The following is a 27,851-nucleotide window of genomic DNA, read 5'->3' on the forward strand; positions in this document are numbered from 1 at the left end:
TGCAGTGAGCCAAGATCGTGCCACTGCACTCCAGCCTGGACACAGAGCGAGCCTCCGTCTCAAAAAAAAAAAAAAGATTCATATTTTAAAAATCATTTTATTCAAACTTAAATAATATAGAACATTTCCTTCTATTCCCAAATAACAATCTTACATGCAAAGGTAAAAATGACTTGACAAATGCATCTAAATTTATATACTATGCAGATTACTGAAATGTTAAATGCCTAGAAATACGTGTGTGGAATGTATTTTTTGTTCATAAGAATTTCCTATAAAGTACTGCTAAAAATCACGTACCTTTGAAGTTAGCCGAAGAGTTGCTTGTAGCAATTTCCTTCCAGCTGGCAATGTACCTAAGCACATTATATGAGGATTCATTAAATTAAATCGATTCATTAGTACATACTTAGACCACTTCTAAAATTCCACTTTTCAGAAATCTTAGATTAATGATGGCATGTTCACTAGCCTCCATGTGTAATTCTCATGACTTTCCCACCTCCTAGCAGCTCACATCCAGCTAAGAACCTTCAGGACAAGGAGTTGAAGGAGGTATAAAAATGGTGCCCACCATCTGCCATACTTAGTGTCCTTTCACCTCCCTCTAGCATGACCCCTCATTTTATCCTGTTATTTCCAGAAAAAACATGTCCTCAGCTGAGTGTTTACTAAGATGTTAGTTAATAATATCTAGATTTAAAGCATGGGCAGAAAACTCTCCTGGGGACAACAACAAAAACTTTCTCCTTTGTTCTGGATTGCCAGACCCACTGTCTCTGATATATGAAGGGAAATTTAAAGCATCTGGTTTCTGAGGTCATTAGAGCAGCAGTGCTGTCTTTGCAGTGTCCAGAACACATAAGAGATACATTTAGCTGGGGCAAATGCAGCTGTCACCTCAGCTCCTGAACAGAGACTGACATAGAGAGACGAGGGTTGCCTGAGAAGAGGTGGAATAGGGAAGGACAAGGTACAACCTTCTGTGAGGATGATGGAAAGCACCAAGAGCCAGGTTTCCTAAGACTTATTTCACCTTAGGCTCCATATCCCACTTTCCTAAGCTGCCTTTACAACTGCACCCACTTAAATCAAAAAATCAGGTCAGGATTTGGTTACAGTAGGTGCTGAAAGGAAGCTAGCACAGAGAGGTGGAGAATTAGAATTGTCACGTAATTGGCCAGGCGCAGTGGCTCACGTCTGTAATACCAACACTCTGGAAGGCCGAGGTGGGCGGATCACAAGGTCAGGAGATTGAGACCACCCTGGCTAAAACGGTGAAACCCCATCTCTACTAAAAATACAAAAAATTAGCCAGGTGTGGTGATGCACACCTGTAGTTTCAGCTACTCGGGAGGCTGAGGCAGGAGAACGGCCTAAAACCTGGGAGGTGGAGCTTGCAGTGAACTGAGATGGTGCCACTGAACTCCAGCTTGGGTGACAGAGTGAGAGCTCAAAGAAAAAAAAAAAGAATTGTCATGTAATTCAGAAAACACTGATTTTTTTCTTTTCTTTTTTTTTTTTTGAGATGAAATCTCGCTCTTGTCCCTTAGACTGGAGTGCGATGGCACGATCTTGGCTCACTGCAACCTTGGCTTCCTGGGTTCAAGAGATTCTCCTGCCTCAGCCTCCCAAGTAGCTGGGATTACAGGTGCCTGCCACCACGCCTGGCTAATTTTTGTATTTTTAGTAGAGACAGGGTTTCACCATGTTGGCCAGGCTGGTCTCGAACTCCTGACCTCAGGTGATCCACCCGCCTCGGCCTCCCAAAGTGACACTGATTTTCTAATTATTTATTCCGTTTGAATTATTTTTACTTCTGTCAACCCTGTGCTCCTGAAGTTTTTTGCAGTAGGAGGGTATATACTTCCAACAGTATTTAATACTTATTTTTATAAAGACAAGGTCTCGCTCTGTCTCCCAGGCTGCAGTGCACTGGTGCCATCATGGGTCACTGCAGTATCAAATTCATGGGCTCAAGTGATCCTCCTGCCTCAGCCTCCTGAATAGATGGGAGCACAGATGCATGCCACCACACCGGGCTAACTTTTTAATTTTTTGTAGAGATGGGGTCTCAGTATTTTGCCCAGGCTGGTCTTGAACTCTTGGGCTCAAGTGATCCACCTACCTTGGCCTCCCAAAGTGCTGGGATTACAGGCGTAAGCCACTGCACTTGGCCTATCCAACAGTATTTAATTACAATCAGATATTGTGTCTGAATTTGGCTCCTTCTCACTACTGCTACCCCTTGGTGCTCTGTGAACTTTCTTCAATGGCCTTCAATAGGATACTGCTGGGTGACTTAAATGAAAGGATGCAGGACAAGAGCAGGTGGTGTAAACTCCTTCCACAATCTCTCAGTAGGCAATCCAGTTTGGTTTGACCTTAAATTTTAGCAGACTTTGTGTTTTCAGTGGTTGTTCAGGAGCACTATAATGACTCATCCTGCTTGCTTGGATTTATACACAGAAAAGACTTTCATTCCATCATCAAGAAACCAAGATAAAAGACCTTGATCGATACTGTGCTGAGCCCTGACAATCTGGGGCACAAACACATACCATAGCTAGGCCCCATCACTGTCCCTGCTTTATCCAAGATTAGCACATGACTTTTATTCCATTATTTTAGAGAGAACTTCTCATAAAGAACATACCAGCAGTAATTGATAAGAAACCTAAGTTTTACAAAAATATAAGTTTTACAGACATAGAAGCAAGTCTGATGAAACCATTACCATGCTGTTTATATCACAGAACTCATCTTTCTCACGGAGAAATTTGTGGAAATTTTTAGATAATAGTTACAGAATCAAGTGTGTGTGGAGTCTACAATGAATCCCTTTGTTAAATTACAAATTTAACACTTTAAGAACTCAGAAAAAGTCCCTAGCCAGAGAGGTCACAAAATTACATATCTTAGAAATCAAAGGAGCAGCTTCAGATATAGAAACTATCCGTAACAGACATAGGCACAGAGCTCTCACCAACAGAATATCAGGAAATTATTTAATATTTTCTAGCTGGTGATTGCTTAATAGGTATGTCAAAATTCACTTGCTGTTTGAAAAACATGACGATCCTGGAAGAGGAACATCTGAATATCCACTGGATGAATGCCAGCAAGAGCCACGGTAGCTGTCCTGTGGCATTGTGCATAACTCCGTGATGGTGATGTGGGGATTGTTCTGGGTTCTAAACATCTGCAGCAACATAGCTCTGGATACAGGAATTTGCAACGGTACTCATTAGTGTGTTCGAGTCCAGAAGTGAAACTGGCTCTATCCATTCTTCCAAATGATAATAACAATGTTCGGTTAATAGTTGCAGTACGCATCTGAAGATGGACACGGCTTCATCTCAGGAGAGCATCGGTCTGTCATAATGGACTAGCACAAAAGCCTTTGGGGAGAAACTGGTTGTTATCACTAAATATCAGTGTTCAAGGCATTTATGCCATTCTAACTGTCCAACTGTAGAAAAATGTCCATAGACTTTGAAGGATACTTTCCAAGGAATTACGGGGGACCAATTCTCTAGGGGGGACAAATGTCAAAGACTTTTAAATTTTCATCAAACAAGGTGTCACCAAGCCGGTTACAAATATCTAGAGGTCTACAAAGGTCAAACGGGGAAGTAGACCGTGGAGACCATAAATGTGCTGGAAGGAAGGGGCTTATGCCTAACTCTGCAGTTAGCTAGGGGAAGGCCTTTGCAAAGTTTGGTCTTACTGAGATAATCAGTGCTTGTGGCCAAGTAGTGCTACTGAAATATACCCAGATAATCACATTTGAAATTTCATCTGAAATTTTTGTTGTTCAAGGCTCAATGTAAAACCTTGCTAAGAGTCCATGTTGGTACAAAATTATGAGTATCCTCAACTCAGAAGATAAACTGACAGAAATTATACATAACTTGGAAGCAAGGTATTTGTATTTTTTTAATGGAAATTTTCAGTTGCTCTTATCATCTGAAAGCTAGGTATATCCATCCCACTCCTATATGCTATGAAGAAGTTGCTTCAAGTCTTACTGGTTTATCCTGGGTTTTTTTGTTTTGCTCTGTTTTGTTTTGAGACGGAGTCTCGCTCTGTCACCCAGGCTTGAGTGCAGTGGCACGATCTCAGCTCACTGCAAGCTCTGCCTCCCAATGGTGTGAATCATGGGTTCACGCCATTCTCCTGCCTCAGCCTCCCAAGTAGCTGGGACTACAGGCACCCACCACCACGCCCGGCTAATTTTTTATATTTTTAGTAGAGACGGGGTTTCACTGTGTTAACCAGGATGGTCTCGATCTCGAGATCCGCCCTCCTTGGCCTCCCAAAGTGCTGGGATTACAGGCGTGAGCCACCTCGCCCGGTTGTTTTATTTATTTTTTATTTTTTTATTTTTTTTTTTGAGACGGAGTCTCGCTCTGTCGCCCAGGCTGGAGTGCAGATCTTGGCTCACTGCAACCTCTGCCTCCCGGGTTCACGCCATTCTCCTGCCTCAGCTCCCTAGTAGCTGGGACTACAGGCGCCTGCCAATTTTTGGCGGGCTAATTTTTGTATTTTTAGTGGAGACAGGGTTTCACCGTGTTAGCCAGGATGGTCTCGATCTCCTGACCTCATGATCTGCCCGCCTCAGCCTCCCAAAGTGCTGGGATTACAGGCGTAAGCCACCGCTCCCGGCCTGTTTTTTGTTTTTTAAAGGGAAGCCATTAAGACTTCACCTACTATCACTCAGCGGATGATGGCGGGGAAAGTCTTATGTGGACCGAGATGCCTATTTTTTCTTCCCTTTGAACTCAATGGTTTTATTCTTTGTATATTCCAGTAATGACAGAATATAGAATATCCGGTATCAATTTTTTGTACTTGTTTGCCGGCCCTTAGCTTGAATCAGCCAATGGTACAAGAGAAAGGCAGAGCAGGATTTCAAAAGCTCACCTGAGAAAATTCTCTATCCAGTCCCGGGAAACTCATTCAAAATGGACCTCTCCTACCTCTCTTTCCCTTTCTTCCCTCTCTTTTCCACCCAGCAATTTTTACTCTTAAGAAGAAAAGTAAAGGCAAGGCATTGCAGCTCCTTTGTTTGGCTGTCATTTCTTGCATCATTATTACCATCTGCATTTGTTCAGTGTCCCAGAAACTACAGATGTGCTGTCTATAGGGAATCTCAAGACTCAGGTCTGCACAAAATATTGGGGTTATTGAATCATAGCAATTTCTTCTTATTTAAAAATATTTTAAAGCATCTACTATGGACACTTAGTCCTTTATTTTTTATCTTTTCCTTATTATTTTCTGATCTACCCTTCTCATCAGTATCTTCTTTTTTCTTTTATTCTTGTTTTGATTTTCCTTTGTCTTTATCATTCTTCCCCCTTTTTCTTCATTTATCTTTCCTTGCATCATTATTCTCTCCCCTGCTTCCTCTGGCTTCTTTTTTTCATGTTCTATTGTTCAATGACCATTAACTTGATTTTTCCTACCCCATTTTCTTATCTCACTTTTACTGATTTCTTCTGTTTTCTTACATTTCTTTACTTACACCATCTTCATTTAAATTTTTCTGCCTCTTCATGCGGTATCCACATTCTTTATTGTAGTTGAGTAAATATTGAACATTTTAAGCAGCTTTATTGAGGTATATAATTCATATGCCATACAATTCCCCCATTTAAAGTATAGTATCCAGTGGCTTTTAGTATAATATTAGCAGAGTTGTGGATCCACCACCATAATGAATTTTCTTTTCTTTTCTTTTTCTTGAGATGGAGTTTTGCCCGTTGCCCAGGCTGGAGTGCAATGGCGCGATCTCAGCTCACTGCAACCTCCACCTCCCAGGTTCAAGTGATTCTCCTGCCTCAGCCTCCCAATAGCTGGGGTTACAGGTGCCCGTCACCACGCCTAACTTTTGTATTTTTAGTAGAGACAGGGTTTCACCATTTTGATCAGGCTGGTCTTAAACTCCTGACCTCAAACAATCCACCCGCCTCGACCTCCCAAAGAGCTGGGATTACAGGCGTGAGCCACCCACCGCACCTGGCCCACAATGAATTTTCAATCATTTTCATTGCCTCAAAAAGAGACCCTGCACCCCATAGCCACCACCACCCCTTCCCTCCAGTTAATTCTCCACCCCCAGGAAACCACTAATCTATTTTCTGTCCCTATAGGTTTGCCTATTCTGGGTATTTCATATAAATAAAATAACACGTGATCCTTTGTGATTGGCTTCTTTCACTTAGCAGACTCATCAATGTTTTGGCATAGATCAGAACTTAATTTCTTTCTTTTTTTTAAATAGAGGCGCTGTCTCACTATGTTTCCCAGGCTGGTCTCAAACTCCTGGGCTCAAGCAATTGTCCCATCTCAGCCTCCAAAAATGCTGGGATTACAGGCATGAGCCACTACACTTGGATTTTTTTTTTGTGTGTGTGTGTCTCGCTCTGTCACCCAGACTGGAGTACAGTGGTGTGATCATGGCTCACTACAGCATCTACTTCCTGGCTCAAGACAACCTCTCACCTCAGCCTCCTGAGTAGCTGGGACTACTGTTATGCACCACCAGACCTGGAATAATTATTGATTTTTTGTAGAGATGGGGTCTCGCTATGTTGCCCAGGCTAGTCTCAAAATCCCGGGCTCAAGCAATCTGCTTGGTCTCCCAAAGTGCTGGGATTACAGGCATGAGCCACCATGCCCAGCCCACTAATTTTTATTGTGGAATAATATTCTATTGTATAGATCTACCATATTTCATTTAGCCATTCATCAGCTGATGGACATTTGGGGTGTTTCTGCTTTTTTGCTATTATGATAATGCTGCTATGAACATTCATGCACAGGTTTTTGTGTGGACATGTATTTCCCCTTCTCTTGGGTATATATCTAGGAGTGGAGCTGCTGGATCACATGCCAGCTCTATGTTTAACCACTTAAGGAACTGCCAGATTGCTTTCCAAAGTGGCTGCGCCATTGCACATTCCCACTAGCAGTGTTTGAGTTCCAATTTCTCCACATTCTTGCAAATACTTGTTATTATCTATCTTTCTAATTATACCTATCCTAGTAGGTGTGAAGTGGTACCTCATTACGGTTTTGATTGCATTTCCTTAATGGGGCTACATTAAATATTCTAAAATTTCCCCTACATAAGAAATCTTAAAAATGTTTCTAAGGGCCATAGTATATCACTGAAAACTTATAACATTTTAGTGTCTCATACAGAAAGGTTAGGGAATATAGAAGAAAGAAAACCTTTGTAGTATTAATTTCATGCTCTTAGCCTTTTTTCTAAATCCCAAAGTAAAAAGCAAAGCAGACTAAAGCATAAAAATAAAGTCTAAGAATAAAGAGCCCTAAGTCTAATTTTCTGTGTACTATTTTTGGATCATTCATTTTTTTACCCCTCATGTTTTTTTCAGTTCTTCTAGACAAATAATAGATACTGGGGTTTTTTTTTCTTTGAAGATTGTTTGTGGCCCCAAGATTCAACATGGAAATGGGAAATGTTAGACAAAAAATATGACGACTGCCCTTGTTCCCCAAGAATAGTAACATGTACTTACTCATCAAAGTTCAGTGTATTCGTCCAGTTCAGCACTTCATCCACTTCCCATTCCATCACAGAATCTATCCCCCCATCTTCAAAAGCTCTCATCAGCCCCTTTGTTGCAGTGTGAATTAGTCCTAGAGTTTCACGATGTGTTGACTTAGCCTCCAGACTTCCCGAGTAGTACCTAAATAGGGGAAAGGGAAAGAGAAGTAAATCTTTTGAAATAGAAGATTACAAGTAGATACAAGCAATATATATTGTTGCTATTTACATATTAAAACTATTTGCATATTGAATAAAGTTTTCATTCCTATATAACTCAGATGCATCTAAACCAAGATCTATGTGATGGGATCTTCTAGGGGAAAAAGCAACTTAATCAACCACACTAACTTAAAATCACCCCTCAGTAAGTTGCATTTTTATGACACAAAGAAAAACTAGGTTATTAAATTGCTGAATCTTAGAATTACAGAGTGGAAAGGGTCTTAGAAACCAAATAACTAACCTACTCATTTTTATAGGTGAGGAAATAAATCCTTGAGGAGTTAAGTAAATTTTACAAAATCAAGAGGCTAATAGCAGATAAAGAGGGAAGGAAAGTGAAAAAAGGAAAGAGAGGAAGAGGTAAAGGGAAAACAGACACCTTTTCTTTGTGCGTGGTACTTTTCATACATTCTTATTTCTTTTTAAAAAGACACAGCCAGGCTCAGCACGGTGGCTCATGCCTATAATCACCGAACTTGGGAGGCCAACACAGGTGGATCACGAAGTCAGGGGTTCGAGACCAGCCTGGCCAACATGGCGAAACTCGGTCTCTACTAAAAATACAAAAATTAGCTGGGCGTGGTGGCGAGCCCCTGTAATCCCAGCTACTTGGTAGGCTGAGGCAGGAGAATCGCTAGAACCTGGAAGGTGGAGGTTGCAGTGAGCCGAGATCACGAAACTGCACTCTAGCCTGGGCGACAGAGCAAGACCGTCTCAAACAAAACAAAACAAAACAAAACAAAACAAAACAAAACACCCAGCCATTTGTGGCAGCTATTTTTTTTTTTATGGAAATAATTTATTTTATTTTATTTTTCATTTTTATTATTATACTTTAGGTTTTAGGGTACATGTGCACAATGTGCAGGTTTGTTACATATGTATCCATGTGCCGTGTTGGTTTGCTGCACCCATTAACTCGTCCTTTAGCATTAGGTATATCTCCTAATGCTGTCCCTCCCCCCTCCCCCCAACCCACAACAGTCCCCGGAGTGTGATGTTCCCCTTCCTGTGTCCATGAGTTCTCATTGTTCAATTCCCACCTATGAGTGAGAACATGCGGTGTTTGGTTTTTTGTCCTTGCGACAGTTTACTGAGAATGATGTTTTCCAGTTTCATCCATGTCCCTACAAAGGACATGAACTCATCATTTTTTACGGCTGCATAGTATTCCATGGTGTATATGTGTGTGGCAGCTATTTTTATTCCTCTTTTAGAAATAAAGAAACTGAGACCTGGAGAAGTTAAAATATCATTCAAAGCTGGGCACAGTGGCTCAAGCCTGTAATCCCAACACTTTTGGAGACTGAGGCAGGAGGATCATTCGAGGCCAGGAGTTTGAGATCAGCCTGCGCAACAGAGAGATCCTCATCTCAATTAATAATTTTAAAAATGTTTAAAGAAATTGTTCAAGATCATGCAGCAGTAAATACTTATGAAAGCAAGTATTCAGACCCTTAGTCTTAAATTCAGCCTCCTTCTGCAGCACTGCCTGTCTTAATCTGAGCACATAAAATAATATATTCACTGATAATGAGCTGAGTAACTAGAGAGAAGTTAGTAGTCCTTACCAAGATCATCAAAACTTTTTTTGGTATTTATTTTAAGATCTACATTGGTAGCCACTTTAAAGGGTCACCTATTATGAAGTTGTACTCATTTATTAATTCAACACTCATTGATTAGGAAACAGCATAGTAGTGATATGGAGCAAGACTCTGGTATCGAATTATCTGGATGTGAATCTTGGTTCTGTGTTACATAATCTTTGCTAAATAACCTAGCCTTTCTGGGCCTCACTGAACTCTTCCTTAAAATGGTAATCAGGGCCAGGTGTGGTAGCACATGCCTATAATCCCAGCACTTTGGGAGGGTAAGGCAGGAGGATCGCTTCAAGCCAGAAGTTTAAGAACATCCTGGACAACACAGTGAGACCCCATCCCTACAAACAATAAAAAAAAAAAATAGCCAAGCACAGTGGCATATGCCTGTAGTCCCAGCTACTGGGGAGGCTGAGGTAGGAGAATGGTTTGAGCCCAGAAGTTCAAGGCTGCAGTCAGCTATGATCGCACTACTGCACTCCAGCCTGGGTAACAGAGCGAGACCTTATCTGTTAAAAAAAAAAAAAATCATAACACTACTTCCTCCTAGCATTCTTGAGAGGTTTAGAAGCATAAATCCATGTGGGATGGGTATGGATGGTGGCTCATGCCTGCAATCCCAGCACTTTGGGAGACCGAGGAGGGAGACTCCCTTGAACCCAGGAGTTCAAGACCAGCCTGGGTAAAATAGGGACAACCTGTCTCTACAATTTTTTTTTTTTTTTTTTGAGACAGAGTCGCTCTGTCGCCCAGGCTAGAGTGCAGTGATGTGATCTCGGCTCACTGCAACCTCCGCCTCCCAGGTTCAAGCGATTCTCCTGCCTCAGCCTCCCAAGTAGCTGGGACTACAGCCCACCACGCCCAGCTAATTTTTCTATTTTTAGTAGAGACGAGGTTTCACCATATTGGCCAGGCTGGTCTCGAACTCCTAACCTTGTGATCTGCCCACCTCAGCCTCCCAAAGTGTTGCGATTACAGGCGTGAGCCACTGCGCCCAGCCCAAATTTTTTTTTTTTTTTTTTTTGAGATGGAGTCTCGCTCTATTGCCCAGGCTGGAGTGTAGTGGCGTGATCTCGGCTCACTGCAAGCTCCGCCTCCTGGGTTCACGCCAGTCTCCTGTCTCAGCCTCCTAAGTAGGTGGGACTACAGGCGCCTGCCACCAAGCCCGGCTAATTTTTTGTATTTTTTAGCAGAGACGGGATTTCACCGTGTGAGCCAGGATGGTCTCGATCTCCTGACCTCGTGATCTGCCCGCCTTGGCCTCCCAAAGTGCTGGGATTACAGGCATGAGGCACCGCGCCCAGCTGAAATTTTTAATAATAATAATAAAAAAAGAAGTGTAAATCTATGTAAAGCATTTAGAACAACGACTGGTACACAGTAAGCATTCATAGGCTGACACTGTATCGGGTGGTAGGGCTATAACAGTGAGAAGATACATCCTTGCCCTCATGAAATTTTGACTTCATCAGATTTTAAATGGATAATGATCCATGAGAGCAAATGCTCTGTTGCCCAAGCTGGAGTGCAGTGGCACGATCTTGGCTCACTGTAACCTCTGCCACCTGGGTTCAAGCAGTTCTCCTGCCTCAGCCTTCCAACTAGCTGGGATCACAGGAGAGCACCACCATGCTTGGCTAATTTTTGTATTTTTAGTAGAGATGGGGTTTTACCATGTTGGCCAGGCTGGTCTCAAACTCCTGACCTCAAGTGATCTGCCCACCTCCACCTCCCAAAGTGCTGGGATTACAGGTGTGAGCCACTGTGCCTGGCCTCTTATTTTTCCCAGCACTTTGGGAGGCCAAGGTGGGCAGATCACGAGGTTAGGAGATCGAGACAATCCTGGCTAACACAGTGAAATTCTGCCTCTACTAAAAATACAAAAAAAATTAGCTGGGCATGGTGGCGGGTGCCTGTAGTCCCAGCTACTAGGGAGGCTTAGGCAGGAGAATGGCGTGAACCTGGGAGGTGGAGCTTGCAGTGAGCCGAGATGGCGCCACCGCACTCCAGCCTGGGCAACAGAGCAAGACTCCGTCCCAAAATAAATAAATAAATAAATAAATAAATAAATAAATAAATAAAATAAGTTACTATTATAATTAAATGGTATAAATATTGATAAAATAACAGGTTTGCAAGTAGAAAGTGTTTCAAATATAGTGATCAGAAATAAAAGATCACTTCATAATTTGTTTTATAAACAAACTAATGAACTTTTAAAAAGACCTAAAATTGGCTGGGGTGGTGGCTCACACCTGTAATCCCAGAACTTTGAAAGGCCAAGTTGGGCAGGTCACTTGAGGTCAGGAGTTTGAGGCTGGCCTGGCCAACATGGTGAAACCCAGGCCCTACTAAAAATACAAAAATTAGCTGGGCATGGTGGCGTGTAGCTATAGCCCCAGGCACTCAGGAGGCTGAGGCAGGAGGATGCTTGAACCCGGAGGCAGAGGTTGCAGTGAGCTGACATAGTGCCAGTGTACTCCAGCCTGGGCAGCAGAGCAAGATTCTTTCTCAAAAAAAAAAAGACATAAAATTTGTCTTCATAGGTAATTTTGCAATACATTTTTAGTTGTATTCACCTTAACATGATCTTATATTCTTTCTAAACTAGGACATTTAGAGGGAAAGAATATTATAAGAAATGTTTGTCTAAGGTCATGACAGAGAGAGAAGTTAAAACAACAGAGACCTAGGAAGAATCAAAGCTTAAGTTGCAAAGGAGGTTGAGGAAAGCTAAGATCTATAGGACACAGGAAAGGACAAGATTTAAAAGCCAGAATTCTTTTAGTAAGATAGGGGTAAAAAATAAAAATTTTGTTGATTTTGTTCATTATTGATTCTCAGCAACAGTCAGAATGAAGAGTGTTTAAATGCCATAAATGAACAAAGCACACAAAGTAAAATTTCTCATTCACTCCCTGCAACTCTATGAAAAGGAAATGTAACACCGAGTCATAAGAAATCATTCATTCCTTTATTTATTCTATAAGCAACATATATTCATTAAACATGAACTAAGTCTGAGATCCTGTGCTAATAAATAGAACAGAGTCTCTGCTCTGTAGGGACTCAAAGTCTAGTGGAGGTGGCAGACAAATACACAGTTAATTGCAAAAATGTGACCACTGAGTATATAAAAGATCCATGGGGCACATCAAAAGGAAGTACCTAATTGTGTTTAGGTATGTAAGGGAAGGTTTCAGAAGGAGCTATTTGGGCCAAGTATCAAAAGATGAAGATGTTGTTGCCATGCAGCTGAGCATCCTAGGGAGAGGAAATATCATGGGAGGTGTAGGTAATGGGGAGCCCTTAACATATTTTAAGTAAAGAAATTATTTCTGTCTTAGAAACATCAGTTTAGTGTTTATACAGAGAAGACAAAGAGACTAGAGACCAGGAAACTAATTAGAAGGTAGATGAAAAATGATAAGATGTTACAGTGGAGAATGAAAGAAAAGATCAGATTTGGGAGATACTTTGGAAGTGGAATTAATAGGACTTGATGACAGATTACACGTAGGCACTAAAAGAGTGATAAATCTAGGATAAGCCCTGTTTCTGGCTTGGATGACTGGCTAAATGTGGTGTCATAAGCTGAGACCAGAAGAAATACTGAGAAGAAACAACTTTTATGATAGGGAAGATTAGAAATTCAGTTTTGGAACTGTTGAGTTTGATATAGAAATGCCCATATAATTAGAAATACAGAGCTCAATTACGGATGACGATTGTGTTGAGGGTAAATAAACACAGGAAAGAAGAAGTAAAATGCATATTATTCTTCATGTGCATTGGCTTATCACCAGATGCTGTCTCCCAGCTGGTAATGTGATGGCGCTTCAGCAAGTCATGCCACCATTCTGTCAAAGCCAGCTGTTTCTAGGTGATGGCACATATGGTAGGTGAATTTTGTTGTTCTCAGCCCCTAACCACACTTCCTTTGCTGTTAATAGGTCCCCTATTAGAGGCAACGTTGTATGAAATAAAATGATGATGATGGATAATGCATTGTTATGAGAGGGGTTGTTGCCAGAAGTAATGCAGGCAGAGAAATAAAATTAATATCCAGAATAGTTGTCTATCACTGTGAGGACAAATGGATGCCTCCTCTATTATGGGAATGGTCTATTTTAATCAGCCTGTCACCAACTAGCCAGCATATCTAATTACTGGGGGCAAAGCAATGGCCTTTGCTATACAGTCAGCTGTGACTGTAGCCAGAACAACTTTGGTGAGGGGAAGACCAAGTTGTTGAGTCTATATAAAACCTCCATCCCTGTAATCCTGGCCACTTTGGACAAGACTCCACGGTGCAACCACTGAGGTGCCAGGGGGAAAAACTGACATTCACAGGATGGATCATCTTGTTTATCTGATTACAAAGAGCTGTCTGCCTCATATAAGCCCTTTGGAGGGCATTCACATGGGACAAAAATATACTTTGTATCCATTCTGAGTATACCTCTACCCTGACCTATACTCACCAATTTTCCAATTTTATTCTTTGCAAATGTTGATCAGTTGGGAAACTATAAATGTTGGTCAGCACAGTCAATGAGATCCCTACCTCAGGCTGTTTCCTCTTCAAATGAAGTGGAAAACCAAACATACCACCTGAAGTTGTGCCCACTGGAAGGATATCTTTTGATCATTTTCTGGGCCAACCGAGGAACTGAAATCATTAACCGTCCATTTTAGATGATGCAGCATCCTGTATAGATCCAACTTATTCCTCCAACATATTCCTCCCTGTTAACTTGTCATGGGGACTCCCTATGAAGCCAAAGGTATGGAGATGATGTGGAGGCAATGCAGCGTTAAGTAGTGGTTGCAGGAGTATAAGCCACCTGTTCATGCAGCTTACTTGGGCCTTCTGGACCTTATCAGACTCATTCCCACACAGACCAAATTTATTTTATACTGAAACAGTGCTCATACTCTCAATTTTATGGTTTAATTGATTAGATAAATCCCAGGTCAGTTCATGATCATAGCACTTGGTATCTTATTGTCAAGCATCCAGTCTCTACCAGGAGCCAGTTGCAAATCTGGAACAGATTTTCAAATGGAATATAGCTCCTGGCAGAGGAAGGAATTCACTGCCTTCTTCCTAAACCCTAGAGGTCTGTGCTGTGATTCTCCCATTAGGTCTCTTTAGAGACTCTACAGTTTTTCATTACCACGGACATTTCTAATGCTGTTGGGACTGCTGGGCCATAAAGCCTAAGTTGTAGAGCAGCTTGACCACATTGTGGATCTGCTACACACCTCTTTCTTGCTCCGTGTCCCATTGGAGGCAGCTTGCTTTATTAGATCACCTAGTAAAGGGGTTGGAGCAGCATGCCCAAAATATGTCATATGTTAGCTCTCAAATTGAGAGAGGGCCTCTAAGTGTTGTGCTTCTTCAAGATGGATGGTACAAGGTACAGTAACTTGTCTCTCATTTTTGAAAGGATATCTCAAATGTCTTTAAGCTTCAGTTAATGCCAGATACTTAACTTTTTGCAAAGTTTATCTGCTTCCTTTTAGTGTGCATTTGTCCTACTAAGCCACCAAGGAGCTGTTATTTCCTGCTCACCACATCCAATCAAGGTAAGGTCATCAATGTAATGGACAGGCATAACGTTCTATGGAAACAGATGTACAAGCCCCTGGGGACAAGACCAGGAAAGCTGATGTATCTTCGGGAACAAGATATAAAAACACACTCTGTTCTTCCATGAAAATACAGACTGCTTCTCCTATTGCTTAGTGATTGGGATGGGAAAGAACACATTTGCCAGGTCAATTGCAGCACACCAGGTGCCAGGGGCTGTGTTGATTTGCTGTTGAAGAAGCCACATCTGGAAGCCTCGCTGCAATTGTGCCATCAGCTGACCTCTACCACTTCAAAGTTCCATTAGTCCCAGTGAACTAAAGGAACCAGTTCCATCACAGCTTTCCCCACTGTCATCTCCAGCCTTGTAAAGGACAGCCACCACAGAGTTCATCAAGAAATATGCTGATCCTGGGCCAGACGTGGTGGCTCACGCCTGTAATCCCAGCACTTTGGGAGGCCGAGGCAGGCAGATCACAAGGTCAGGAGTTCAAGACCAGCCTCGCCAATATGATGAAACCCTGCCTCTACTAAAAATACAAAAAAAATTAGCCAGGCATGGTGGCACATGCCTGTTATCCCAGCTACTCGGGAGGGTGAGACAGGAGAATTGCTTCAACCCGGGAGGCAGAGGTTGCAGTGAACCGAGATTGCGCCACTGCACTCCAGCCTGGGTGACAGAGTGAAACTCCGTCTCAAAGAAGAAAAAAAAAAGAGTTCTGCCAAATCAACAGAATATACATTTTTTTCAGCACCACACCACACCTATTCCAAAATTGACCACATAATTGGAAGTAAAGCTCTCCTCAGCAAATGTAAAAGAACAGAAATTATAACAAACTGTCTCTCAGACCATAGTGCAATCAAACTAGAACTCAGGATTAAGAAACTCAGTCAAAACCGCTCAACTACATGGAAACAGAACAACCTGCTTCTGAATGACTACCGGGTACATAATGAAATGAAGGCAGAAATAAAGATGTTCTTTGAAACCAACGAGAACAAAGACACAACATACCAGAATCTCTGGGACACATTCAAAGCAGTGTGTAGAGGGAAATTTATAGCACTAAATGCCCACAAGAGAAAGCAGGAAAGATCCAAAATTGACACCCTAACATCACAATTAAAAGAACTAGAAAAGCAAGAGCAAACACATTCAAAAGCTAGCAGAAGGCTAGAAATAACTAAAATCAGAGCAGAACTGAAGGAAATAGAGACACAAAAAAACCCTTCAAAAAATTAATGAATCCAGGAGCTGGTTTTTGAAAAGATCAACAAAATTGATAGACCACTAGCAAGACTAATAAAGAAGAAAAGAGAGAAGAATCGAATAGATGCAATAAAAAATGAAAAAGGGGTTATCACCACCGATCCCACAGAAATACAATCTACTATCAGAGAATACTACAAACACCTCTACGCAAATAAACTAGAAAATCTAGAAGAAATGGATAAACTCCTCAACAAATAAACCCTCCCAAGACTAAACCAGGAAGAAGTTGAATCTCTGAATAGACCAATAACAGGCTCTGAAATTGTGGCAATAATCAATAGCTTACCAACCAAAAAGAGTCCAGGACCTGATGGATTCACAGCCGAATTCTACCAGAGGTACAAGGAGGAACTGGTACCATTCCTTCTGAAACTATTCCAATCCATAGAAAAAGAGGGAATCCTCCCTAACACATTTTATGAGGCCAGCATCGTCCTGATACCAAAGCCTGGCAGAGACATAACCAAAAAAGAGAATTTCAGACCAATATCCTTGATGAACATTGATGCAAAAATTCTCAATAAAATACTGGCAAACCGAATCCAGCAGCACATCAAAAAGCTTATCCACCATGATCAAGTGGGCTTCATCCCTGGGATGCAAGGCTGGTTCAACATACGCAAATCAATAAATGTAATCCAGCATATAAACAGAACCAAAGACAAAAACCACATGATTATCTCAATAGATGCAGAAAAGGCCTTTGACAAAATTCAACAACCCTTCATGCTAAAAACTCTCAATAAACTAGGTATTGATGGGACGTATCTCGAAATAATAAGAGCTATCTATGACAAACCCACAGCCAATATCATACTGAATGGGCAAAAACTGGGAGCATTCCCTTTGAAAACTGGCACAAGACAGGGATGCCCTCTCTCACCATTCCTATTCAACATAGTGCTGGAAGTTCTGGCCAGGGCAATCAGGCAGGAGAAGGAAATAAAGGGTATTCAATTAGGAAAAGAGGAAGTCAAATTGTCCCTGTTTGCAGATGACATGATTGTATATCTAGAAAACCCCATCGTCTCAGCCCAAAATCTCCTTAAGCTGATTAGCAACTTCAGCAAAGTCTCAGGATACAAAATCAATGTACAAAAATCACAAGCATTCTTGTACACCAATCACAGACAAACAGAGAGCCAAATCATGAGTGAACTCCCATTCACAATTGCTTCAAAGAGAATAAAATACCTAGGAATCCAACTTACAAGGGATGTGAAGGACCTCTTCAAGGAGAACTACAAACCACTGCTCAATGAAATAAAAGAGGATACAAACAAATGGAAGAACATTCCATGCTCATGGGTTGGAAGAATCAATATCGTGAAAATGGCCATACTGCCCAAGGTAATTTATAGATTCAATGCCATCCCCATAAAGCTACCAATAACTTTCTTCACAGAATTGGAAAAAACTACTTTAAAGTTCATATGGAACCAAAAAAGAGCCCGCTCACCAAATCAATCCTAAGCCAAAAGAACAAAGCTGGAGGCATCACGCTACCTGACTTCAAGCTATACTACAAGGCTACAGTAACCAAAACAGCATGGTACTGGTACCACAACAGAGACATAGATCAATGGAACAGAACAGAGCCCTCAGAAATGATGCCACATATCTACAACCATCTGATCTTTGACAAACCTGACAAAAACAAGAAATGGGGAAAGGATTCCCTATTTAATAAATGGTGCTGGGAAAACTGGCTAGCCATATGTAGAAAGCTGAAACTGGATCCCTTCCTTACACCTTATACAAAAATTAATTCAAGATGGATTAAACACTTACATGTTAGACCTAAAACCATAAAAACCCTAGAAGAAAGCCTAGGCAATACCATTCAGGACATAGGCATGGGCAAGGACTTCATGTCTAAAACACCAAAAGCAATGGCAACAAAAGCCAAAATTGACAAATGGGATCTAATTAAACTAAAGAGCTTCTGCACAGCAAAAGAAACTACTATCAGAGTGAACAGGCAACCTACAGAATGGGAGAAAATTTTTGCAACCTACTCATCTGACAAAGGGCTAATATCCAGAATCTACAATGAACTCAAACAAATTTACAAGAAAAAAACAAACAACCCCATCAAAAACTGGGTGAAGGACATGAACAGACACTTCTCAAAAGAAGACATTTATGCAGCCAAAAAACACATGAAAAAATGCTCGTCATCACTGGCCATCAGAGAAATGCAAATCAAAACTACAGTGAGATACCATCTCACACCAGTTAGAATGGCCATCATTAAACAGTCAGGAAACAACAGGTGCTGGAGAGGATGTGGAGAAATAGGAACACTTTTACACTGTTGGTGGGACTGTAAACTAGTTCAACCATTGTGGAAGTCAGTGTGGCGATTCCTCAGGGATCTAGAACTAGAAATACCATTTGACCCAGCCATCTCATTACTGGGTATATACCCAAAAGACTATAAATCATGCTGCTATAAAGACACATGCACACGTATGTTTGTTGCAGCACTATTCACAATAACAAAGACTTGGAACCAACCCAAATGTCCAACAATGATAGACTGGATTAAGAAAATGTGGCACATATACACCATGGAATACTATGCAGCCATAAAAAATGATGAGTTCACGTCCTTTGTAGGGACATGGATGAAACTGGAAAACATCATTCTCAGTAAACTATCACAAGGACAAAAAACCAAACACCGCATGTTCTCACTCATAGGTGGGAACTGAACAATGAGAAACTCATGGACACAGGAAGGGGAATATCACACTCCGGGGACTGTTGTGGGTTGCGGGGAGGAGGGAGGGACAGCATTAGGAGATATACCTAATGCTAAACGACGAGTTAATGGGTGCAGTAAACCAACACGGCACATGGATACATATGTAACAAACCTGCACATTGTGCACATGTACCCTAAAACCTAAAGTATAATAAAAGAAAAAAAAGAAAAAAAAAGAAATATGCTGCTCCCCTCACCAAGCTATTACTTCATAGCTTGACGAAAAAGGTATCTCCTGGGACTTCCTGGGGCGATAGCTGGACATTGATTTAGTAGATTGCACATAACAGAAACAAATACACAATTCCCTGAACTTTTAGAAATCCTTTTTCTAATGGAAGAGGAATTAGAAAAAAATAAGAATGTGTAAACAGAAACTCAGCTGTACGTAAGAAAACCCAATTCCCCCTGAGAAGGAGAAAGAGCTGGAGTCCTTTAAAAATTAACTGTCTGTTTTTCTGTGGCTAGTGAGCCTTATCTCTCCTCCTTTCCCAGGCATTGTGAAGACCCTGTTTCTCTAGCTGTGCAGCTGCAAGGTCACTAGACAGATAAACTTAAGTCATAAAACATGTTTTCCTTGAAAAGTAAGAAATGATGTAATGCATGTCTCAATTAATTGAATAACTATCTTTGTTTCTCGCTTCTGTAATATGCTTCCCCCTGCACAGATCTTCCCCAACACCATGAAATGCTTAAAAGGTAACTTAACTCTTTGTTCAGGGCTCATTCCTTTGGATGTTAATCCGACTGGGCTGGTACACCTAAAATAATAAATATCCTCCTCAACCCCATCGGTCTCTGATTCCTTACCAATCCTGCTACACTACAGTATACCAGAGAAGTTCCAGCATTTTGCAAAGGTAGAACTTTGGTTGGCTCTACCTAAATCAGGCTTTGACTAGCTAACTTAATAGACCATTAACATAATTTCTGGCCAAAACATTAAATCCACAATCCCAGGTGAGTATGGCCATATCAGTAAGTTCGGCCCAGCCAACTCATGATCTAACAACCTTAGAATCCACCCTCACACAATGCTTCTGAGACTCCTGGCAATATAGATTAGTAATTTCTTGTAACTCTTCTGGTTTATAAACTATCTCCTCTTGGAGTGGACCTTGTACCTCTGTCTGGGCTGTCCTGAAATACAAATCTCATTGTGAGCTAAAGGCAATGAGAAATAGTAGAGGGGGAGTCCTGAGGAGAATAAGCTTAAGTGTGTGTGGCAACTGTGCCAGTGCAGTGACTGAAAGGCTTTTATGCAGAAAATGGCTGCTTCCCTCAAAAGGGAGAGCAACGGTCCCTACACCAACAAGGCACTTTGAAAGTTCAAGATTCTTAGCCTTGTGTATGTTTGCCCAAATGTCCTAATCCCAGGCCTCAGGGTTCTACTTCTTCCCCACTAATGACCTTATCTTAGTGCAAAAGACGTGCCAGAGTTAAGCATCTGGTAGTACTGTGGGCATTGTAACCCTGTGACCCTTGCAATGGAACCCAGGGTTGCCCTCAACCCATGCTGTGACCATGAGATAAAGGACCACTTCAGAGCTGCCAGGGAGGTCTTCTGATTTTCTGCACAGGTTTTTAAATTTTTTTTTTACTATTTTATTGAGGTATGGTTGATGTACAACTACACATATTTAAATTGTACAATGTACAGTTTTGACGTCTATATACCTGTAAATCCATCACTACAATAAAAAATAAATCTATCCATCACCCTCTGACGTTTCCTTGTACTCCTTTGGAATCTCTCTCTTTTTCCTCTTTCTTATCTCCAGACTGCTGATCTGCTTTGTGTCACTTCAGATTTGTGTCTTCTAGAATTGTATGTGAATGGAATCACATAGTATGTACTCTTTTTTGACAGATTTATTTCATTCAGCATTATTTTGAGGTTCGTCCATGCCATTCTGTGTATCAGTAGTTCATTCTGTTGTACTGCTGAGTTGTATTCCTTTGTGCAGATATCCTACCACTTGCTTATCCATTCACCTGCTGATGCACATTTGTGCTGTTTCTGGTTTTTCGCTATTACAATGACAAATAAACCAGCTATGAACATTCACATACAATCTTTCTGTGGACATGTTTTTATTTCTCTTGGGTAAATATGTAGGGGTGGAATGACTAGATAGAATATTTGGTGTGTTTACTTGTTTAAAAAAAAACCTGTCAAGCCGTTTTCTGAAGTACACATTCAAATTTGCATTTGCTCCCTATCTTGCCAACAATTGGCATGACAGACTATTTTAGTCATTCTAGTGGGTGTGTAGTGGTATCTCATTATAGTTTTAGTTAGCACTTCTCTAATGATTAATGATAGTCACTGGTTGAGTTATGCTAATTTGCTATGTATATATCTTCACTGATAGAGTGTTTATTCAATTTTTTTGCCCACTTTAAAATGTGATTGAGAGGTTTTTTTTTTTTTTTTACATATTCTTGATTCAAGAACTTTGTCAGACATATATTTTGCAAATGTTTTATCCCTGTCTATGGCTTGCATTTTTATTTTTGTAACATGTCAATCAAAGAACAAAAGCTTTTAATTTTGATGAAGTAAAATTTTTTTTTTTTTTTTTTTGAGACAAAGTTTCACTCTTGTTACCCAGGCTGGAGTGCACTGGCACAATCTTGGCTCACTGCAACCTCCGCATCCAGGGTTCAAGTGATTCTCCTGCCTCAGCCTCCCAAATAGCTGGGATTACAGGCACACACCACCATGCCCGGCTATTGATGAAGTAAAATTTAAAATTGTTTCTTTTATAGTTCCTGGCTTCTGTGTCCTCTTTAAAAAATCCTGGCCAGAACAAAAAGCACTAAGATTTTCTCCTTCAATTACTTTTAGACGCTTTATGGTTTTTGCTCTTATATTTAGATCTATGATCTCTTTTCAGTTAATTTTACACATGCTGTAAGATAACACTCAAGTTTCATTTTTCTGCATTTGAAAATCCAATTTGTTGAAAAGACTATTTTTTCCCAATTAAGTTCCCTTGGCACCTCTGTTGAAAATTAATTAACAATATACATGGGGGTTTATTTATTTATTTTTTTGAGACAGAGTCTCGCTCTGTTGCCCAGGCTGGATAGTGCGAGGATAGCAGCGGCTGGGGGGAAAGGCTGACTGATTCCAAGGAATGAGTCATCTTGCTCACCTGATTATTAAGATTCTTCTCTGTTGAGATTGTTCTTTGGTGAGCATTCACATAGGACACAAGCATCTTCTCACTTGGTGCCCATCTGGAGAAGTCTGAACATACCTCTTCCCCAGACCACTTGTCACCAATTTTCTAACCATGTTCTTTCCAAATCCCTGACCATCCAGTCAAACCATCAGTCACCATCCATCTGTAGATCTACACTTCTGGCCATCTTTTCTTCCAGGCACAATATACAACCAGGTATGCTACTTGAGGTTCTGTCCCAGTAGAAGGATTTCCCTTCCCCTCTGTACTGCAAGTGAAGCTGTAATGTATATGGAACTTCCTGTGAGTCCCACCTTTTACTTGACCCCGTTAGGCCTGTTAGGACTTGAGTTTGACCAATGGAATGCAGAATAAATGTTGCTGTGACTTCCAAGATAAGGCCTTAAAAAGCCTTGTAACTTCCACTTTCTGTCTTTGATACTTTTTTGTGTTTGTTTCGAGACGGAGTCTCGCTCTGTCACCCAGGCTGGAGTGCAGTGGCGCGATCTCGGCTCCCTGCAAGCTCCGCCTCCCAGGTTCACGCCATTCTCCTGCCTCAGCCTCCCAAGTAGCTGGGACTACAGGCGCCTGCCACCACGCCTGGCTAATTTTTTTTTTTTTTTTTTGTATTTTTAACTAGAGACAGGGTTTCACTGCGTTAGCCAGTATGGTCTCGATCTCCCGATCTCGTGATCCGCCCACCTCGGCCTCCCAAAGTGCTGGGATTACAGGCGTGAGCCACCGCACCCGGCTACATGGGGGTTTATTTCACAGTTCCATATTCTGTTCCATTGACCTATATTTCTGTCTATATGCCAATATCACAATGTCATGATTACAGTAGCTTTATAAGTCTTGAAATCAGGCAGTATAGTTCTCCAATGTTGGGATTTGATCAGGCTGCTGGGAAAAATATTAGTTATCATGGCCACAAAACCTTTTTGGAAGGCCTGAGGGTTTTCACATGACCTCAGTAACAGACCGGGCCAAAGGCAGCCTGGTCCCATTACCTTTAGTTAAAAAGATTAAAGTAGTAAACAATGGGATGTGGGGAAGTTTTATCTAGTTAGCTTGTTTACTCATGTGGTCCTAAGACAAGCCTTTGATGTGTGCTTTTTACTCGGGAAGTCCACAATGTCAGTTAGCCTCTAATGGCGTTCACTCAAGCTTTTGTTAACTAATCTTAATGAATAAATGAGTCTCCCTAGCTGATGGGGTCCAGCCACAGTGACAAGCCTCTCTTGGTGTGTAGGCAGTTGGACACTCAGCAGGACTGGCAAAACAGAATATCTGTGTGTCAGTGTGCGTTTTATTCATCCGTCGCTTGGGTCAGGATCTGCGGGCAGACGCCCTGCAGCTAATGCCCTCTTGTGAGGAGCAATACCTCATTTCAAATTTGTTTTTTTCTCAAAATACTACATATTTCCTTAGTAAATGTTTCATCAACTTACATTTGCCTCATCCACTCTATTTTTCTAAGTTTTCTTTTCTTTTCCAAGTCTTGCCTTCTCTTCAGTTTAGAGAAATGGAATTCACTTTCCTTTTTGTCTTCCACCACCATACCATCAGTAGATAGCCAAAACTATTGAGAAACAAAAATGAATATACAAAATGTTGAAATATTGATTGTGAGGTTATCTGGCAATAGATAAGAACTTCTATGTGTTCAGTAGGAATATGCCAAGACAGAAATAGAGGAGAGGATAGATACTTTCAAGGTATTTCTAATTAACTGATGGGCGAGTAGTACACTCAGCCTTCAGAAACACATGCTACAGATAGATCAACAAAGTACTAGTGTACTGAGGTGCTTAGTAAGTGTTTGTTGAATGGATAAACAGATATATTCTAAGAGTGTCTCATCTTCTCACATGAATAGACCTGACCTACTCTTAGTGCTGATTGCTTTTAATGGCTCTAACCCTCAAGGAGTACAGCCACCCTTCAGGAATGCAGAAGTCCCTGTACCATGTCCTAAGACTTTGTGGTTTCCCCGTTATGACATTTTCTCCTAACTGGTTGTCTATTTTCCCCCTTCCAACTCATTCCCCCTGCTCTATCACACATACCCTAGATAATAAGGAGAGTTTGTTAATCATTCCAAACACTATATATTTGCCCTTATTAAACCAGTTAACATGTTTACTACACTGTACTGAAATATCCTGTTTACTTGACTGTCTCCCTAATTGAAAGGCAAACTACTTAAGTCTATCCCCTGCATCCAGAACAATGTCTGGTATATGGTTGATATGCAATAGTTTATTATTAAACAAGTGAATGAATTCATACCTTGATCATTTTCACTTTTCATACTTGGTATATTCTTTTGTTTTTGTTGTTGTTGTTAGTTTGTTTTTTGAGACAGAGTCTCACTCTGTCGCTCAGGCTGGAGTGCAGTGGTGCCATCTCAGCTCAAAGTGCTGGGATTACAGGCATGAGCCACAGTGCCGGGTCATATTTAGTGTTAATATATTCAACATACCAAATTCTACAATCTGTATACTGGGTATATAATCTGCTGAGTACCAGAGAGTATCTAAAGATGGCCTAGATTCAAAGCTGATAATTAAAAGTAGAAATAAATGTAATAAGAAAAAGATAAATTGCTGTGCCTTGAAGTATTATTAGCAACCCCTGAGTAGCTAACTTAAGCAAAATTTATCAATTAAATTACTAGGATTTATTATTTTAAAAAATAATTTTAAAATTAATTTTTGAAAAGATAAATGGGTTTCTAAATATGTAAGATTAAAAATTAACATTTCTCTTTTCTTACCGTATCAGAAACTGGCCTCCAGCCATTGTTTTCTATACGATGATACCAGCCACTATGATCCTCTTCCTGAAGATGATCATTTTTATTACAAGATGTATGCTTTGCTGGAAGTTTTGCATAATTTCTAGGGCTGTTAGCACACAGATCTTCAATAGGTCTGTGAGTAAAAATCTTATAGTATATATCAGGTGGAAATTTAACCTGTAGATAGAAAAGTTCAAAGAACCATTGTAATGTAACTACAAAAATGTTTTACATTTTAAAAAATTACATTGTTTCAATTTCATAAAAATGTGTTTTAAAACTACTAAATAAGCATTCATCCATACTTACTCCACCTAATCTGAATCGCACATGAATGCCAGCAGCAGCATCTAGAAGCTCTGCCTATAAGAAAATATATTATTCTTAAATATTATTCTTCAGGATTCTGTATGTATCAATTCACTATTTCTCACTCTATTATTTTAAATAATTGCTAAATATTGACTATTTAGGAAATAGGTCAGGTGAACCAACCTCAAATAATCCATTTTAAATTAGAAAAATTGTTTAAAAAATTTTTTTGAGATGGGATTTCACTCTGTTGCCCAGGCTGGAGTGCGGTGGCACGATCTCAGCTCACTGCAGCCTTAACCTCTTGGGCTCAAGCAATGCTCCCATCTTGGCCTCCCAGATAGCTGAGACTACAGGTGTGCACCACCATGCCTGGCTAATTTTTTTTTTTTTTTTTTTTTTTTTTTTTTTGTGTGGAGACAAGAGTCTTTCTATGTTGCCAGGCTGGTCTCGAATTCTTGGCCTCCCAAAGTGCTAAGATTACAGGCATGAGCCACTGTGCTCAGCCATTTAAAAATGTTTTTTTGGAATTAGAAAATATTTTATGAGGCCAGCCATGGTGGCTCACACCTGTAATCCCAGAACTTTGGGAGGCCGAGGTGGGCGGATCATGAGGTCAGGAGATCGAGACCACAGTGAAACCCCGTCTCTACTAAAAATACAAAAAATTAGCTGAGCACGGTGGCAGGCACCTGTAGTCCCAGCTACTCAGGAGGCTGAGGCAGGAGAATGGCATGGACCCAGGAGGCGGAGTTTGCAGTGAGCCAAGATCGCGCCACTGCACTCCAGCCTGGGCGACAGAGTGAGACTCTGTCTCAAAAAAAAAAAAAAAAAAAAAGAAAAGAAAGAAAAGAAAAGAAAATATTTTATGAGCTAAGGACTTAGTTTCTTATGGACATCTATGGTAAATGAAAAAATGATACCAAACTGTTTCCTCTTTATGCAATATATAAACATAAAAGCCAAGTAATTTTTTAGTCATAAAACTTAACTTTTAAATAACTCCTCAAATAATACATATAAAATACTATCTTGCAGGTAAATTCAAAGAAAAAACTATGACTGATCAACTTAAATTCAACAGTAGATGACCTTTCCTAATTAGCTATTGTTAAATTTAAAAATCCATGTTTAAAATTCTGGGCCGGGCGTGGTGGCTCACACCTGTAATCCCAACACTTTGGGAGGCCAAGGAGGGTGGATCGTTTGAGGTCAGGAGTTCCAAAGCCAGCCTGGCCAACATGGTGAAACCCTGTCTCTACTAAAAATACAAAAATTAGCTGGGTGTGGTGTCGGGTGCCTGTAATTCCAGCTATGCTGGAGGCTGAGGCAGGAGAATCGCTTGAACCAGGGAGGTGGAGGCTGCAGTGAGCAGAGATTGCACCACTGCACTCCAGCCTGGGCGACAGAGACTCTGTCTCAATAAATAAATAAATAAAATAAAATAAAATAATGTAAGAATTGTATATAATAGGTTTTCTAGATTTTAGTTTGGTATGCAGCACCAAATGGAAAGTAGAGAAAAAAATTCTTGGTCCTTTATCAGAAGACAGTTCAATCTTGTCTCCTGATCATATCAGGTTAGATCGGAAAATAGATGTTATTCAACCTATAGAGTCTTAAAGACAACATTAATTTTGCAGAATAATCTTCTCTTGACTAAAACTTTTATGAATTCAAATATGAAGTGTGAGATCCTGTTATAAAACATATTTTCTATATTTGAGCCATAATAATATATACACATTTTTTTCACTAAGGTGGATGGATCTTAAGTGTACAGCTCCATGAATTTTCACATATGTATTGTACTCTCTTGTGCTTGGCTTATTTTGCTCAACATGAATCTGTGATAAATCTCTAAGATTCGTGTATGTAGTTGTAGATAGCAGCAGTTAGTTCTTTTTCACTGCTATCTACCATTCCATCATATAATAGAATATATGACAATTTATATTATTGTTGGACATTTGATATGTCTCTAGTTTTGGGTTAAAATGAATAAAACTACTGTGAACATTCATTTTCATGTCTTCTGTGGGTTATAGCAATCATTTCTCTTTGTTACATACCCAGGAATGAAACGTGAGAGGTCATGAGGTATATACGGTATGTAAGTATACAGATGGCCCCGACTTAAAGTGGTTCAACTTACAATTTTGACTACAATGCTGTGAAAGTGATACGCATTCAGTAGAAATCATACTTCACATTTTGAATTTTGATCTTTTCCCAGGCTAGCAATATGTGGTATGATGCTCTTGTTGTGATGCTGGGCAGTGGCAGCAAGCCACAGCTTCCAGTCAGCCACATGATCACGAGGGTAAACAACTGATACTCTACAGCAGGGGTCCCCAACCCCCGGGCCATGGACTGGTACCAGTCCATGCATGGCCTGTTAGGACTGGGCCACACAGCAGGAGGTGAGTGGCAGGAGCATTGCTGCCTGAGCTCCCCATCCTGTCAGATCAGCAGCAGCATTAGATTCCCATAGA

General features: G+C 40.7%; 1 protein-coding gene across 16 annotated transcripts in view; it reads right to left on the minus strand.

Moving 5' to 3' along the window:
• C3H11orf65 (chromosome 3 C11orf65 homolog) overlaps positions 1-27,851 on the minus strand; it is a 213,110-nt gene that overhangs the window by 123,944 nt on the left and 61,315 nt on the right. For 14 of the 16 annotated variants that reach the window (XM_055273027.2, XM_063636501.1, XM_063636508.1 and 11 more), the window contains 5 exons: positions 25,354-25,407; positions 25,021-25,221; positions 23,693-23,823; positions 7,554-7,724; positions 301-356 (listed from right to left, as the gene is read on the minus strand). In XM_055273027.2, coding sequence (XP_055129002.1) covers positions 301-356; positions 7,554-7,724; positions 23,693-23,823; positions 25,021-25,221; positions 25,354-25,407 — 613 coding nt within the window. The remainder of the gene's footprint in view (positions 1-300; positions 357-7,553; positions 7,725-23,692; positions 23,824-25,020; positions 25,222-25,353; positions 25,408-27,851) is intronic. The other 2 variants (XM_063636503.1, XM_063636504.1) reach the window with 1 other exon arrangement.

This window comes from Symphalangus syndactylus, chromosome 3 (genome assembly GCF_028878055.3).
Source record: "Symphalangus syndactylus isolate Jambi chromosome 3, NHGRI_mSymSyn1-v2.1_pri, whole genome shotgun sequence".
Taxonomy (NCBI): Eukaryota; Metazoa; Chordata; class Mammalia; order Primates; family Hylobatidae; genus Symphalangus; species Symphalangus syndactylus.